This window comes from Hippoglossus hippoglossus, chromosome 12 (genome assembly GCF_009819705.1).
Source record: "Hippoglossus hippoglossus isolate fHipHip1 chromosome 12, fHipHip1.pri, whole genome shotgun sequence".
NCBI classification, from domain to species: Eukaryota; Metazoa; Chordata; class Actinopteri; order Pleuronectiformes; family Pleuronectidae; genus Hippoglossus; species Hippoglossus hippoglossus.
This window is the reverse complement of record NC_047162.1, coordinates 37,403-55,729: the sequence shown is the minus strand read 5'-3', so window position 1 is coordinate 55,729 and position 18,327 is coordinate 37,403. Positions and strand designations below refer to the sequence as shown.

At 41.2% G+C, this 18,327-nt stretch overlaps 1 protein-coding gene across 1 annotated transcript; it reads right to left on the bottom strand.

The window, feature by feature from the left end:
- Positions 1-7,636: 7,636 nt before the first annotated feature.
- On the bottom strand, positions 7,637-15,849 carry LOC117772190 (general transcription factor II-I repeat domain-containing protein 2B-like). The gene is made up of 9 exons (XM_034603166.1): positions 15,616-15,849; positions 15,075-15,481; positions 14,859-14,978; positions 14,642-14,761; positions 14,397-14,560; positions 13,986-14,278; positions 10,021-10,135; positions 7,792-9,697; positions 7,637-7,718 (listed from the first exon to the last, which is right to left on the bottom strand). Exons 2-8 carry the CDS (start codon positions 15,243-15,245, stop codon positions 8,182-8,184), a joined length of 2,499 nt encoding a protein of 832 aa, XP_034459057.1. The 5' UTR covers positions 15,246-15,481; positions 15,616-15,849; the 3' UTR covers positions 7,637-7,718; positions 7,792-8,181.
- Positions 15,850-18,327: the final 2,478 nt, after the last annotated feature.

Here is an 18,327-nt window from a genome sequence, read left to right as displayed (position 1 = left end):
CAACAGGAAGCCCGCCATTTTGGATTTAGTGGCCATTTTGGCCGTTTTCTACATTTTCACTTACTTGATGTACTTGTCCCAGGGCTTTCATCAGATCAACTTCATAATGAGGTGAGTGTCATCTAAACAAGCTGGAGATATAAACTACCTCGAATCTCGCGTTTTCATCACACGGTGTGACCGTGGCGTGGCGTCAAAGTTTGATTACACGCCATCAAAACACGAGGAGCAAGATGGAGATATAAACTACCTCGGTATATATGATTTCATCACACGGTCTGACCGTGGCGTGGCATTCAAATTTGATGAGTCAAATCAAGATGATTGAGCTGCACCTGCAATATTGGTCACTAGAGGGCAGTGTAAGACCATGGTTTGCCCAAGGCACAAATCTTCCCCAGGGCTGAAGAGTTTGTTCACACAGATTTTCAAATTGTTAATATGTTGGAAATTAAATTAAACTTACTGATGTGTGTCAATTAATGTTGAGAGACAACTTTAGTTCATGATTAAGAGTAAAATGAGAATTTTTAAAGTGTACGTTACACGGTGTGACCGTAGCGTGGTGTTGGGACATGGTTATTTGTGTACTATACTTCGGCCTACATGGGTAGTCAAAAGCCTGAAGCCGCATGTCCTTTGTTCCGGAGAAAACCAGAGCAAGGAACTCAGTCTCCCAGGGGCCTCAACGTCACACAGAGGTGTGAAACCCCCCCCAGGGACACAGGTTTCAACTCCTATTGGTCACTCTGGGCCCCAGTGACCTCACAGGTCATGGGGCCCAGAGGGGGCTGTTCCCCCTTTCTTCTATCTCTTTTCTACAATCCCTCAGAGGGGAGAAGGCTGTCCAGTGTTGGGACATGGTTTTTAGAAGACCAAAGCTCTGCCTATATGTGCAATCAAAAGCCTGAAGCCGCATGTCCCTCCAGGACTCAGTCTGCCAGGGGCCATCAAAAGCCTGAAGCCGCATGTCCCTCCAGGACTCAGTCTCCCAGGGGCCATCAACGTCACACAGAGGTGTGAAAACCCCCCCCAGGGACACAGGTTTCAACTCCCATTGGTCACTCTGGACCCCATGACCTGTGAGGTCACCGGGCCAATATAAGGCCAGGTCTCCCCCTCTTCTGTCCTCTTCCTACAATCCTTCCACAGGAGGGAAGGCTGTCGAGCCTCTTCTCCAGCTCACATCTTCTCTTCCCATCCAACTCTTCGAGAGGAGCACAAAGGTGCAGCTTCCAGCTCATCTCACCAAGGAAACCTCCTCGTAACCCAAGCTCTACCAACGTCCTAGCAGCGATGCGATGCCCTGCAGGAAAACTTCAACCAGCAACTGAGCTACACAGCTCAACAGAATCACCAAGGCAAGAGCCACAAACCAGCAAGACGACTTGCAAGACAACACAAAACTGCGAACTGCACAGCAACTTCCTTTTCCCCCTTTCCACGGACAGGTAACACAACTGGGTTTAATAATTATACTAGGCTAAGCAAGACTGTTTATTCGATTCTGTGTGAGGTTTATAAGTTTGATTTGTGGGGTTGTGATATTTTGGTTCCAAGTTATTGAGAAAGTAATGTTAGTCTGTTATGCTCTTCACAGTCTTTCGTTGCATCCAATCTAGTAACTTTGTCTAATTTGGCACACACATGACACATGCATATTCCTTTACCCAATTAGCTCTGACCCCTGCTACATGTCGTAAAGACAATAGGGAGGGGGGGGGGGGGAGGGTGTTATCTTCAATGTGGCCAGCCGCCATTTTGGGAGCACATAGGGGGGAAAAGGGTGTTATCTCTTTGGCCAGCCGCCATCTTGAAAGCACGCTGACTCACACAGACACACACACATGTATACTCACATACCTATCTTTGTTTAGTAAGTACACCGTTAGTAATTTGTGTTTTTATACTTTATTATATTCATAATAAATGTTTTTCTTTCACAAATGTTTTTTCATTAATGTTGCATAAGTGAATTTTGCCAACCTCTACACTGTCAAGAACTCCATATCCTTCAACTTAGCTAACTATCTATATGGTAATTTTGGTTATAGTTATTAATTTAATTGTTAATCAGAGTTCCAAATTTGTAGTTAGTACCTTTATGAGACTTAATCAATAAATTGGCTATCTTTTCCCTTCCTTTGAAGGGTGGTGCCCTGAGGTAACTTTAATCAATTAAAGTTATTATTTAATATTAATAATAAAATATTAATATTTAATATTTTATTTTGATAACCAAATTTATTGAATGCCGAAAGGCACACCATTTTATGGTATCACGTTTGATGCATTATGGCACAACACCAGCCTCTTTCCATTCACCTCTTCAAGAGGAGCACACCGGCCTTCCACGAATCCTCTCAGAGGAGAGGAGAAGGGGGTCCAGCTCACTCTTTCAACTCAACTTCATGGAGGAGAGTTGCAGCTTCCAGCTCACCTCACCAAGGAAACCTCCTCGCAATTCAAGCTCTACCAACCCTTCAAGCAGCGACGCGATGTCCTGCTGGAGAACTTCAACCAGCAACTGAGCTACACAGCTCAACAGAATCACCAAGGCAAGAGCCACAAACCAGCAAGACGACTTCACAAAACTGCGAACTGCACAGCAACTCTTTTTCCCCTTTCCACGGATGGGTAACACAACTGGGCTTAATAATTATACTAGGCTAAGCAAAGACTGTTTATTCAATTCTGTGTGATGTTTATAAGTTTGATTTATGTTGCTGTGATATTGTGGTTACAAGTTATTTTTAAAGTTAATGTTAGTTATGCTCTTCAGTCCTTCCTTGCATGCATCTAGTAACTTTCTCTAATTTGGCACACACACAGACACACGCATATCTCTTCACCTAATTATCGAAGCACCCCCGACACAGGTCGTAAACATTCCAAACGGGGGAGGCTGTTATCTCTAGAGTGGCCAGCCGCCATTTTGGAAGCACACAGACACACACACGTATACTCATATACACATCTTTGTTTAATAAGTACATCGTTAGTAATTTGTGTTTTTATACTTTATTATATTCATAATAAATGTTTTCCTTTCACAAATGTTTTTTCATTAATGTTGCATAAGTGAATTTTTCCAACCTCTACACTGTCAAGAACTCTATATCCTTCAACTTAGCTAACTATCTAAATGGTAATTTTGATTATAGTTATTAATTTAATTGTTAATCAGAGTTCCAAATTTGTAGTTAGTACTTTTATGAGACTTAATCAATAAATTGGCTATCTTTTCCCTTCATTTGAAGGGTGGTGCCCCGAGGTAAATTTAATCAATTAAAGTTATTATTTAATATATTTTAATATTAATATTTAATATTTTATTTTGATAACCAAATTTATTGAATGCCGAAAGGCACACCATTTTATGGAATCACGTTTAATGCATTATTGCACAACAGTGGCATAGAATTTTGATGATTCGCCAAAAAAGAGGGATTTATTAATAACTCCTCTGTGCATTATAGTTTTTTTTCATTTATTTTTTTTTTTTTCAGGCAAATGAATTGGCTTTTTGAGGGCTTTAACATGCTCAAATCATCACCAAAGTTTGCAGAAAATTAGAAAGTGGTGAAAATTTACGTATTCTGGAGTAATTTTAATTATTTTTATTTCCCTTTGGGTGGCTTTTTCAGGGCCTAGACATGCTCAAAAGATCATGAAACTTTGCAGGAAATTCAAGGCCTACGGATATTTTAGTATTCTGGAGTAATTTGAAAAAGAAATTTCAGACAAATGAATTGGCTTTTTGAGGGCTTTAATTTTAATTAGGGCCCGAGCACCGAACAGTGGGAGGCCCTATTGAAATTGTAAGGATTATTATATATTTTTTTCAGGCAAATGAATTGGCTTTTTGAGGGCTTTAACATGCTCAAATGGTTACCAAAGTTTGCAGAAAATTAGAAAGTGGTGAAAATGTACGTATTCAATTTACTTTTAAGTTTGTATGTCGTCCAAACTATGAAAAAAAAGTCATACGCCGGTATGTCGTTCGAAATCACCTAAAAAGTCAGTTTTGTATGCCGTCCAAAATATGAAAAAAAAATCATACATACAGATGTGCTGGTTGACAAACCGGCTCGACTGCTGCTGCTGCTGCTGCTTCTCTCTCTCCTCCCCCGTCCTCTGCCTCTTGGTCTTCTCCTGCTGGCAGAACCTCTGTCTGAACTGAGGAACTGTCCTGCTGCTCCACTATATGTGGCCGCTTGCTGGCTGGGCGCGAAGTATCCGGCTCCCAATCCTGATCTGAATCTACATCAGATGATTGCCTATTTTGGGAAAATAAAGAAATAACAGTCATTTACAAAACTAGATAAAACTTTTCTGCATTCTACACAAACACACACATACAGTGAAACAAAGGGGCACACACACCTCCCCCACATCAAAGGGACACACACACCTCCCCCACATCAAAGGGACACACACATACACATACAGTGAAACAAAGGGGCACACACACCTCCCCCACATCAAAGGGACACACACACCTCCCCCACATCAAAGGGACACACACATACACACACAGTGAAACAAAGGGGCACACACACACACATACAGTAATTTATAAGTTATATATTATAATTACATATGCTCATCAGCGCTTCCCAAAAATTACAGCCGAGGTTGGAAATATCATGACTTCCTCAGGTATTTGGCCTTTGGTCCGTATTAGAGAAATTACAATTCAAAATGGTGCTCAATGAAAAGTTCAGAGATAAGAATTTTTCCTGGGGAGAATGTGAATGGCTAACATCAAATGTCATGGCAACCCATACAATAGTCATTGAAAAAAATTATATCAGAAATAAAGCTGTTGAGAAAATGAATTAAAAAATAAATAATAATAATTAAATAAATAATTAAAAATAATAATTAATACAAAAACAACAAATGTCAACTGAAATGATGGTGATTGGTTTGTATAAGCATCCAATACTTAAACGAATTTGGTCCATTACGAGTGACCAATACAAACGGTGGAAGGAAAGGAGGGGTTTGAACATTAATGAAGAATAAATACTAATATAAAGAATAGGAACGATAAAAGGAAGACGACGTAACATGAAAGCAAATGAATACAAATTTTAAAAAAGACAAGTCCTTACAATTTCTACAATTTCTAGGGCTGCAAAGCAGCACTGAACGGACCCGAGCACATGCATTTTGAAGCGTTGCATTCATTTTGCGCACTGCGGCAAGGATAAACGCTTCACTTCCTGCGTCCATCACGTGATGTCGATTCTTGCCTGCTAATTGCTCATTACGGTCAACGCTATCAATTGCACATCACACTGTGAACATTTTATGTAAATTGAATGATAGTTGTAAAACAAAGCTTATTTCCTGTTGCCAGTAGGTGGCGCCATCAATATTATTACATACAGACTAATAGATCTGTTCAAGTAGGGTCTCTGATGTAGCGTGAGCAATTTTGTGTCAATTGGACAATGTTACAACAACTTCATTTTCACACTGATCAGTAGGTGGCCCTATGACCCTGAGGAAATATTGACACATAGAGCTGTTCAGGCTTGGACTCTGATCATGAAACAGAAGTTTGGTGGTGATAAGACAATGCACAGTGGAGTTATGACAACATCGTCTCCTTTGGCGAAGGATGAACATTCGCCGTACCTCAATGTTTACACGGTTTGAGGAAATGTCCCAATTCTGAGAGAGAAAGAGAGAGAGAGAGACGTCACCTTTGCAAGACAATAAAGATTCCTTTGATCTATGACCACTGACACTGTCACTGCAGAGTGGAGTTGTTTGTTGACGGCTCAGCATCAAAGGATTCATGGTCCATGTATGTCCGAGATACAGAACATCGTGTTTTGATGGCGTGTAATCAAACTTTGACGCCACGCCACGGTCACACCGTGTGACGAAAAATCGATCTTTGAGTTAGTTTGTATCTCCATCTTGTTGAGATGACACTCATCTCAATTTGAAGTTGATCTGATGTAAGCCCTGGTACAAGTACCTCAAAGTAAAAATGTGGAATATGGCCAAAATGGCCACTAAATGCAAAATGGCGGGCTTCCTGTTGCGTTTTTCATAATGCCCCTTGAGACTTTTTTGTTTGTCTGGTCATGATACACCTATGTATCGATTTTTGTGAAGATCGGTCAATGTGAACGCGTTCCAGGGGGCTCGGGGGGCGCCGTTGAGCCACTCAAGAATACGTACATTTTCACCACTTTCAAATTTTCTGCAAATTTTGGTAAGAATTTGAGCATGTTAAAGCCCTCAAAAAGCCAATTCATTTGCCTGGAAAAAAATATATATTATAACCAACCAGCCCCAAACTACACTATTCCGAGAAGGGAGAAATGAGAATGTGATGACTGAAGTTAACCAGAAGTACAAATTAGTTTTTAGCCAATATAGTCTGACCAATACGCAGGAGTACTAGGGCTGTGTTGAAGACAATTACTCAAAGATTTCTGGATCCAATGTCTTGAACCAATCTCATTGTGAGAAACACCAAGGACAACCTGTTTGTTTCTTTCCTCAGATTAGACTCAGTTTCTTCTACAATCTTTTCAAAGTCCTGATACTTATGACAATGTGGTGCTGATGTGACAAAATATAAAGTATTTTGTTATTTGTGAAAAACAAACCACACGCTCCACATTCCTCATTTTAACACAGACGACAGGCTGATCTTGAAATATTCCCTCTGTAAAATGAAACCTAGAATTGATCTTTACTTTACTTTCCTTTATTCTTATAATATTATTAGGGCCCGAGCACCGAACAGAGTGGGAGGCCCTATTGAAATTGTAAGGATTATTATTATTATATTTTTTTTTTTTCAGGCAAATGAATTGGCTTTTTGAGGGCTTTAACATGCTCAAATTCTTACCAAAATTTGCAGAAAATTAGAAAGTGGTGAAAATTTACGTATTGTGGAGTAATTTTAAATGGGCGTGGCAAAATGGCTCAACGGCGCCCCCCCGAGCCCCCCGGAACGCGTTCACATTGACCGATTTTCACAAAAATCGATACACATGTGTATCATGACCAGACAAACAAAAAAGTCCAGAGGTGCAATTTGAAAAACGCACAGGAAGCCCGCCATTTTGCATTTAGTGGCCATTTTGGCCATATTCCACATTTTTACTTATTATTATTATTATTATTATTATAATAATAATTTTGTATTTATTTTTATTATTATTTTTCAGGCAAAAGAAGGGGCTTTTTGTGGGCTCTAATTATAAATTATATTTCAAGCAACTATAAATCATCTATAAATAAATAATTAAAAAACTCAATCACACATAACACAAAATGGGTTATTCTAACCAAAACAATGAGGGATGGACTACAGTGAGATACGGGAGGCGACAAGGTCGTCCCCATCAGCGAAACTGGGACCAGGTAGCCCAGGGGTGGGCAATTATTTTTTCCATGGGGCCACATGAGAAACAGAAAATATTGTGGGGGGCCAGGCCAAAGGCTGAACTCAATTCTGCATAATATTAATTATATTTCTTTATAAAAGCAGTATATAGCATTGTTTTGACAAGCTGGTAAGACTGGTAAGAGTACTGCATGTTATGATTAAGCAATGAAAAAGCGAGGTTGCCTTACAAAAAATGTAATTTATTCAATAAAATTTCCCAAAACAATGGTAAACAAAAACAGTAATAGAAACATTTTGATCCCACTGCCAATGAAGCAAAAAAACATTATTTCTCTTTCATGTGGGGTTCTGTGAGTGTGAAAGGGTCCCAAATTTGCAATTCAGAAGAAAACACTTTTCCCCACCCACTACCAGGGGTGTGACTTGGGCTTGAATTCAGCCCTGAAGGATAACCATTTCTGCAAAAAAATCATCCAGAAACACCAAAACAAACAAAATGTGAACATTTTTACCATTTGTGACTCATTATATTAGTGTCATTTTCAGGCACATTCACCCCAAAACACATTTTGAGTTCCATATACTGTTGGAAAGAGGTTCTTAGCTTTCTAAAGACACCGCAATATTGTCTTTGTACTCCAAATAGTAAGCAAGATACATCATATTATAACAATTGTCACTGAACTGTGATTTTGAGAAAAAGGCCTCCAAAGAAAGTGTCCCAGTTCACTGCTAGTTGGTGCCTTTACATGCCAGCATTTCTAGTCTAACCACCTCATTTGATTTTTTTCAGTTCAGTGAGAGAAATCTAGTCTCTGTTGGGCTTTCACAAGTGCATCAAAGTCAGGTTGAATGTCTGAGGTGGAGATGCGAAGCACAGCTGCCAGATGATCATCAGTGAGAGAGGATCTATACCTGGATTTTGCAAACTTCATCACTGAGAATGTTTTTTCACATATGTAGGTAGAGCCAAAGAGAACCAACATCTTCTGAGCATGTCTCCTTATGTTTGGAAAGTTCTCCTCCTTGAGAGAAGAGTAAAAATCCAGCAGTGATCCTGACTTAAAATGCTCTGCCAGTACCGCATCAGACTGCAGGTCAATGAGTTCCAGCTGAACATCACTGGGTGCATTATCCACACTACAGGTAAAGGGAGAGGAAATCATGTGCATTTCATCCTCGATCATTCTGAGATCTTCAAATCGCCTTGAAAACGCACCATGCAGTGCTCCTAGCATGGATGAGTACCTGCAAAGGTGATCAGCTGATGGTGTGACTTCTTTCAGGGTTTGCATGTGAGTGAGATTGTTGCTCTCCAGTTGGCTTGAAAGAAACTGCAACTTTCTCATGAAAGCCTTCACCAGGCTGTGCATTTCATGAACAAATAGGCCCTTGCCTTGCAGTTTGGTGTTCAGTTCATTCATCAGTGCAGTCACATCAACAGCAAATGCAAAATCTGCCATCCAGTCCTCATCTGAGAGCTCTGGGATGTCCTTGCCTTTCTTTTCGCAGAACTCTCGAATCTCTGCTTTCAGCTCCCATACTCTTTTTAGCATTTTGCCCAGGCTGAGCCATCTGACAGCTGTGTGGTAGCCTATGTCACCATGTTCAGTCTCATGCTCCTCCAAAAGTGAAACAAACTGTCTATGATTCAATGCTCGTGCCCTGATGAAGTTAACTATTTTAGTGACAACATCAATAACATGGTTCATTTTTAGCACTGACTTGCACAACACATGCTGATGTATTATACAATGCAAAAATACCAATTTCTGATCTGGGTCGATTTCAGTCACTTTATCTTGCATACGTTTCAAAAGTCCGACATTTTTCCCGGTCAGACTTGGACAGCCGTCCGTTGTGACACCTGCCAGTCTGTCCCATTTCAGACCCAGCGTGTTCATGCATGCATCTACCTCCGTGAATAGATCGCTCCCTGTCGTTGTCCCTTTCATTGACCGCAGTGCTGCCAGCTCCTCCGTAATCTTGAAGTCCTTTATCCCACGGATGAATACGAGTAACTGGGCTGTGTCACGGACATCACAGCTCTCGTCCAAAGCCAAGGAGAAAAAGTCAAAACTTACCACTTCATGTTGCAGCTGAAGCTCCAGATTCCCCGCAATGTCCTCGATCCTTCTCGTCACGGTTAGCCTGGATAGCGGGACTTGCTCAAATGCTTCTTTTTTTTCAGGGCATATTAGTGCTGCAGAGTCCACCAAGCACTCTTTGACAAACTCCCCCTCCGAGAATGGCTTACTGTTTTTAGCGATTTTGTGGGATATCACAAAGCTGGTCTTGGTTGCTGCATCCCTGGATGTGTGAAGCTTGGTAAAAAAGCCTTACTGCTTTTGTAGCTTAGCTAGCAAAGCTTCCGATGTCCATGCCTTTTCAGCATCAGTCAAGCTTTTGTATTTCTCCGCGTGCTTCGTCTCGTAATGCCGACTCAAATTGAAATCCTTAAACACGGCTGTCACAGCCCGGCTCAAGGATTGTGACAAGGAGGGAGATGACACGAGTGGACTGTTGCTTTTTTAGATATTTATTAACAAATTAAATTATACTCAACAACACAACGTGTGTCCAAGAACAAAAACAGAAAAGGATGCTTCAGTCAGGAGTCAGGGAGCGCCAACCTCGTTCCGCCAAGAGCGCCAGACCCAGAGATGAACGTGGCAAGGCTTTTTAAAGGGCCCAGCACACCTGGCCGAGGTGTGCACTGATTAACACTGACGTCACCTCCACCGACAGCTCAGGGGAAAAGAGAACAGGGACACCTAGTGTCCAGGCGAGGGTGGAAGGGGTCGTCACACGGCGATCTGCTCTCCGCAAACTAAACACACGGCTTTACCTCCGACTTCAATAAATAAATACTTAGCAGTCCATTTTTTGTTGAAAACCCTGCATTCGGTGTCTACCTTTCTTTTTTTAGCATGAGCAAACATTTTTGAGGGCTAAAGTCGTCTTGTGAGTTGTGACTGCTCGTACACTTGATTCAATAATGCGCAAGTATTTGATTTACGTTTTGCGTCATTACGTGAATAAAACACTTCAAAATAAAAGCACTGCAGCTTTAGTCCATGCATGAGGTAAAATTTGAAAAAAATGTTTACTTTGTAATTTCCAATCAACCTCACACGGGCCGGTCACGGACAGCCAAAGGGTGCCGTACAATGCCCACCCCTGAGGTAGCCCCTTGGGGGAAGGACCGTGCACCTTCAATAATAGGCGGGCTCAGTTCCCCTATCCTAACCACTATGGACCTTTGCCTAAACCTAAACCTAAAACCTTCTAACTTGAGAACAACAGTGTTTATCTAAGTCCAGATATTCTGTAGAACATATTCTCCAAATTACACTAATGAAAAATCACAGTTTATCTTTACGAAATTCGCTTAAAATCACAAGTCACAATTCAATAAAAAAAAAGACAATTCGTAGACGTCACGAAGTAGTAATAACAACATGATTTATCACAAAAACAATACATGGATGTAGACAACTCAAATAAATAACATGTAATTTGATATGTAAGTTAAAACAATCACAGTTTATCTATATGAAATTCATTTAAAATCACAAGTCACAATTTTATTTTAAATAGAATATAAATAAATAAATATATCACTAAGTCCAATAAAATATAATATATTCATAGATACACGGTATCATGAATGATAATATAAATAAGTTTATTTTTATTCACAGTTATAGAAGTAAAGGATCACAGTGGAATCGACAAGGGGGAGGGGTTTGTGAGAGGCAGCCTATAAATACAGGAGCCCTCAGACTCCTCACTCACTCTTGCTCTGAACGTTGTAGTGCAAGGATCTCACAGCTCAGACTTGCAGCCTCAGATAGAAATATTTAGCTTTTTTACGTGCCTAATAAGACCTGAAGAAGACCCAAGAGGGTCGAAACGTCGTCAGGAGGCATGCAACACATTGACAAGGTCACGTGTTTTCAGTTTTTGATTTTATTTCATAAATTTTACCTTTTAATAAAAAATATTTCACACTTGATTACATATATCTCACTAATAAATATTAAAAAAAGTATTATTACACCCTTATTATAAATTATATTTCATTATAGACAGATAACCAAGGAGACTGTACAAGCAACTATAAGTCATCTATAAATAAATAATTAAAAAACACAATCACACATAAAACAAAATGGGTTACTCTAACCAAAACAATGAGGGATTGACTACAGTGAGATACGGGAGGCGACAAGGTTGTCCCCGTCAGCGAAACTGGGACCAGGTAGCCCCCTGGGGGAAGGACCGTGCACCTTCAATAGGAGGCAGGCTGAGTTCCCCTATCCTAACCCTGTTTTTTTATTACTCTTAGGTGAATTTAAACCTTGTAGAAGTTTAATTAGATCAAAGGATTCATGGTCCATGTATGTCCGAGATACAGAACCTTGTGTTTTGATGGCGTGTAATCAAACTTCGACGCCACGGTCACACCATGTGACGAAAAATCGATCTTTGAGGTAGTTTTTATCTCCATCTTGTTTAGATGACACTCATCTCAATTTGAAGTTGATCTGATGAAAGCCCTGGGACAAGTTCGTCAAAGTAAAAATGTGAAAAATGGCCACTAAATGCAAAATGGCGGGCCTCCTGTTGCTTTTTTCAAAGTGCACTTAAGACTTTTTTTGTTTGTCTGGTCATACACCTGTGTATCAATTTTTGTGAAGATCGGTCAATGTGAATGCGTTCCAGGGGGCGCTGTTGAGCCATTTTTCCATGCCCATTTAAAATTACTCCAGAATACGTAAATTTTCACCACTTTCTAATTTTCTGCAAACTTTGGTAACTATTTGAGCATGTTAAAGCCCTCAAAAAGCCAATTCATTTGCCTGAAAAAAAATAAAAATAATAATCCTTACAATTTCAATAGGGCCTCCCACTATCTCCTACTGTTCGGTGCTCGGGCCCTAATTAAATCAATGCCAATCGGGTCTGTCTCTCGAGTCCGAGTCGAAATTTGGGACATTCCTGGGTCTCTTTTTGGTCCCATGAAGAATTCTACTCCCAAGTCTGCACAGATAATAAAAAATATATAATAACTCAAACCATTAAACCTACACTGGACTTCTGTGTGTTTCCTTCTTTCTCTCCCTGACGGATCAACAATATCTCACAACTCTCTCACCAAACACAATGGTGCCAGTGTTGGGGAATGACCTTGCACAGTGCCGGCCTCCCTTCTGTAGTAAATTAATCTCTCTTTCCTGTGTGGACTTGCACATTGTGTCCCATGAGTGGCAAACACAAGGTGAAACTGTGCAGCTTTATATTTGCTGTTAATGTTGTTTGTTTCACTCAATGCTTTCTGAGGACTGGAGGTAGTGGCACGTGCTGGAGAACAGCATCTGTCATACCTGAGTACTGGGGGGGAAGTGGTGTGTTTTGTTCACCAACACCTGCCACAGTTGTTGCAGCTGGCACCATCAACAAGTGCTGTGGTGAATGAGTTGCAGAAGAATTGTTTTGTAACTGGGAATGCATGGCTTTTCCTGTCATATACCTCATGTAAGAATGTCTCCATTGATGCCATACACACTGCTTCTGAATAGGAAGGAAGATGATTCCCTTGTCTGATACATTAATTTTTAAAACATTACATTTCACTGCAATGAGAAGCTAAACACAGAAGCTCAATCATTTCTCACTGCGAACAACTGGTGAAACAATGAGTTCAAATTATACAAGATGGAGAACTGATTCAGAGGAGGTGATTATCACAACCAATGAAGGCTGAAATTGGGCAAATGATTGGGAATGAATGCATTGTTAATGCTCATACGTGTGTGTGTGTGTGAGAGAGTGTGAAAGGCCTCCTACTCAGGGGAACACGGTTTGGATCTGCTTCTGCCTCATGGCTGCAGTGTGAGGACCTGCTGAGATTCAATAAATTGTTGGAGACTAAGAGTGAGAGAACACCAGAGAATAACTGTGGGTGGAATGAAGGGTAAAGGTTTGAGCATCACTAAGTCACAGCTCAGACCAGGTATCAACATCCATCCTGAGTGATCCAATCACAAGTGGTCGATGCTACAATACAGATCTGAATGTGCCTGAATGCATTCTGAGATCTGAGACTCTGTATCAGTTTTAATCCCGTCCATTAAAAATCACCTGAAAATGCATTTCACATGTCCGCTCACTCAGACCTGAATCTTTAGTTGACTTTGTATGATTATGAGACACTGGACTGAAATACAATCAATACATTTTATTTACACACTGTAAAAGACAACAATTATTCAAGGTATTTAAATAAAACAAGAAATATCAACAGGATTCAGAATCATTAAAAGTATTAAATGTATTAAAATGTAGTAAGAATATCACACAGTATTAAAAAGTATTAAAACCATTAAATGTAGTAAAAGGTATTAAAATGTAGTAAAAAAGTATTAATAAAACATTAAAATTTTGAAAACTAGTATTATGTACATGTACAATGCATATTAAAATAGAAAAACACCAATAAAGAAATAAATAATTCAGTCCTCCGGTTTTGGACGGCAGCAGCTTGTGAGTCTTGAGAAGAATTTTCGAATTCTTCTCAGCAGCGTTCTCTTGCCGCCCGAGGAGGCTGTGGCTGCAGCGGTGACATCTGCAGCCTTGTCAGAACGGCAGGAGACTTCCTCCCTGGTGTCATCATCTCCGATGGACGACCAGACCGAGGTATCTCTGGAGTTGATAGTCAGGTCAGAACACCAGGACAGTTCACTGGTGTCACTTGTAAAGTCTAGAGCCTCCACAGAATCCCAGGAGACTTCGTCCATGGATCCAGAGTAGCCACTGTCTGAGGTTGAACAGTGGACGCTGTCCTCAGTGGGGCAGACCCTCATTGCTTCTTGGGAGGTGGTCAGACTGGATGAGGGAAGACAATCAATTAGTAAATCAGTCACTGTCAATTAATGAAAACCATCAGTCCATCCAACCTGATGTGTTGTTTAGTTCCAGTGTGAAAGGACATGTGGTCACTTACTAGTCTCTGCTGTGGACGTCCTCCCTCAGGTGGCTCATGGAAATGAAGGGCAGCTCCAGAGCTTGACGAGGAGAGATCCTCTCATCCCCGTCAAGATGCAGCAGCCCCTCCAACAGAGACACAAAGGCCATGCGGTCTTCCATCTCAGCCAACTTTGGATGGATCTGGATTTGAAAACAGGTTTCAGGTCAGATGATCCAGCTCCCGATTGACAGATAAATAACTGGTACAGATCCAGTCTTTACTTGTACAACACATGAGAGAGTACTCGCATGAATCAGGCCATTGAGGGAGTTCGGCAGCTCGATGAAGCCCTCCTCTTCCTCTGTTTCCACATTATTAACAGCAGTGTATTCTTCTGCAGTCTGAAGGAACAAAAATAAATAAAGATGAGAACAGGGCAGTATGATTTAAAAAGGCTCCATTAAAATTCTCAAACATAGAAGAACGTGTTTACTCTACCATCAGTCTCCATGATGGACTGTCTTCACCCTCCTCTTCGATGAAGAACTGCTCGCTGTACTTTCCAGCACGGAGCAGGTGGTCCTGCGGCTGGCCCAGCACTGTCACCATGTTCTTCATCTGCAGACAGAATACACATCATGACAATCACATCCGCTTACATTCTCTATGAATATGAAAAATAAATTAAAATAAATTTTGTTAGATGATAAATACCATTTGATATTTGCATTCAACGGAGAACAGGTTTTGAGCCAGGTACAGGAACGCCAGTACGCACCCGACCCCCCACACATCGACGGCCTCGGAGAATGGAAGACCCAGAGAGATCTCTGGAGCCCTGAGAAGGAAAGACATGAGCCACAGATGAAAAATCTGTTGAAACATTTCAGGGCAGAGAAAATAATGTTGCTAAACAGATGCTGTGCAGGATGAACTCACATGAACCCACACGGCTGGATCTCCGTCCCCAGCTCGACTTGGGACGCCATCATGGCGCAGCCAAGGTCAATTAACTTAACCCTGAGTGGCTGATCCTTCATGTTAACGAACATAACGTTGTCTGGTTTTATGTCAGTGTGCAAGACGCCGAGACCCTTCAGGGCATCCAAGGCCACCAAGAGCTGCAGGGACACAAAGAATACACAACATTTCGAATTTCTTTCCATGTGTTGTTGTTGGGTGTTAAGTTTAGGTTTTGGGGATCTCTCTAACAAAAGAGTGTTGGTTTCATGATGCACTGATCTCTGCTACATACCTGCTTGGCAACTGGGCGGATCTCATGTAGAGGATGGTGCTCCCACTCTCGCTGCTCTAGCATGTCATAAAGACTCATGTCCAGCCTCTCAAACACCAAACAGGTCTGTTCCATGTGCTGGAATTCTTCATGGAACTTGACCATGTCGGTGAGATCCGCATCCAGGTCACTGATGACTTTCAGCATGGTAACCTGAAGAGAGAAGAGGAGACATGATGAGACAAGACTATCAACAGTTTGATCAGCTTCATGTTCTGATGGCGCACAACACCTGAGCACAGGAATATAAACAAAGACTTCAGTCTCATACCTCCTGCTCAATGTCCTGGGCGACCTCGTGTCCTTCAGGATTTTCACAGCCACGATCTGTTTGGTCTTCCCCTAGAAAGTCCAGGACCGAATAGGAGGAAGAGCTGCTGTCCAGCGTCTGGCCGGCCTGAGCATCAGGTGCTGTCAGTGAAACTGGAGAGAGATGGTGGAGACAGAATATGTGATGTGGGTGTTTTCAGTGTGAGAGATTCATTCAGTCAACACAATATGAACAAACGCACAACAGGAGTCACATGTCTTTGCTATGCTATGCTAGCAGAAGTAGCCAAGCTAGCAGAAGTAGCCATGCTAGCAGAAGTAACTAGCCTCTAATATCTTCCTCTTCACACGCACACATCGGAAACACCGCACACAAGCTCTTAACCAAGGACACACACAGGTTGCACATTACAATAGCTTCTTCTGCTAGCATAGCTACTCTGTTTTCAGAGTCTTACCTGAGGCAGCAGAAGGATCTTCTGGAGTTTCCCACGATGACATGATGTCCAGTGTTTGCAGTTCAATAATGAGAAGCTGAGAATTGATCTGTAATCCAGAGTCTTCTTGCTTGTGTGTCTCTCTCCAACTGTCAAAGGTGAACTGAGCCCTTTACATCAAAGCTCTGCTGCTGTGACCTCACAACACAAGGGTTGTCTTTGTTGTTGTTGTTTTTTAAAATTCAAATGAGAATTTGAGGGCTTTAATTTGTTGTTGAATCCTTTGATGCTGATAATGCAGGAGTGGAGTTGTTGGTTGACGGCTCAGCATCAAAGGATTCATGGTCCATGTATGTCCGAGATACAGAACATCGTGTTTTGATGGCGTGTAATCAAACTGTGACGAAAAATCGATCTTTGAGTTAGTTTGTATCTCCATCTTGTTGAGATGACACTCATCTCAATTTGAAGTTGATCTGATGTAAGCCCTGGTACAAGTACCTCAAAGTAAAAATGTGAAAAATGGCCACTAAAGTCAAAATGGCGGGCTTCCTGTTTGGTCTAGCATATCTATCCAAGAGACTTATTTGTTTCTTATGAAAAGACACATGTCCCTATCGATTTTTGTACATGTCGGCCAATCGTAGTGCCGGGGCTGCACTTTAGGGGGCGCTAGTCAGTTATTTTGCCACGCCCTTTCCTTAAAACCATCTGAATGTCTGCAGGGGGGGGCTGTTGTTACACAAATGTAGTTTGAGGGAGGTTGAACCTCCAACACCGAAGTTATAGTAATTCCGTGTGTCACGGCGAGTTGATGAACTTTGACGCCACGCCACTATTATGGCGTTTGATGAAAAGTCACAGTAATGTTATGCCTTCATTATCAATGTCTTGAGACCCATTTGATACAGTTTGACATGGCTGCGAGCAGTGGGTGAGGAGGAATACCTCCAAGTGTAAGACGTTCCAAAAACAAGACATTTCTTGTTTCCACCAAGGGGCGCTGTGATTTTAAGTCAAGATTTCTGTGTAGATGTCATCAGGCCGGGACTCTTGTTTTACATGTCTAGTTTGGAGTCGATTGGACCATGTATGTCCGAGATACAGAACCTCGTGTTTTGATGGCGTGTAATTAAACCTTGATGCCACGCCACGGTCACGCCGTGTGATGAAAAATCGATCTTTTAGTTAATTTTTATCTCCATCTTGTTGTGATGACACTCATCTCAATTTGAAGTTGATCAGATGAAAGCCCTGGGACAAGTTCGTCAAAGTAAAAATGTGGAATATGGCCAAAATGGCCACTAAATGCAAAATGGCGGGCTTCCTGCTGCGTTTTTCATAATGCTCCTTGAGACTTTTTTGTATGACTGGTCACGATACACCTGGCCTACATTTTTTGTGAAGATCGGTCAAAGGGAAACCTAGGGGCTGCGTTCCAGGTGGCGCTGTTGAGCCATTTTGCCACGCCCATTTCAAATTACTCCAGAATACGTACATTTTCACCACTTTCTAATTTTCAGCAAAGTTTCGTAACCTTTTGAGCATGTTAAAGCCCTCAAAAAGCCAATTCATTTGGGTTAGAAAAATAATGAATTATCATATTGCTAGTATCTTTGTCTCTTTCTGCCCATTCCGTTGTCAATCTACTTGAAATGTTACACACTGTCTCGTTCTCCATGTACAAAGCAGAAGTTTTGTAGATTAGAAGTAGAATCCATTGTTTCACCTACATGTGCTGATCTATCCAAGGAGCGAGGGCCCTTTAATACTCCTCGCACCTTTAACTTTACATTGAAGTTCTTAAACCATCATCAGAAATACAACTTTTCATCACTGTGTTGGGATAGAGTCGTGATTGCCATTTTGTCTGTGATTCAAAGTTTGAAAATGGTCTGTTCATGTTTGTTTACACCCTCCATGTCTTTTCCTTTTTTTTTATGTGCCTTTTACCAAATAGAATTTT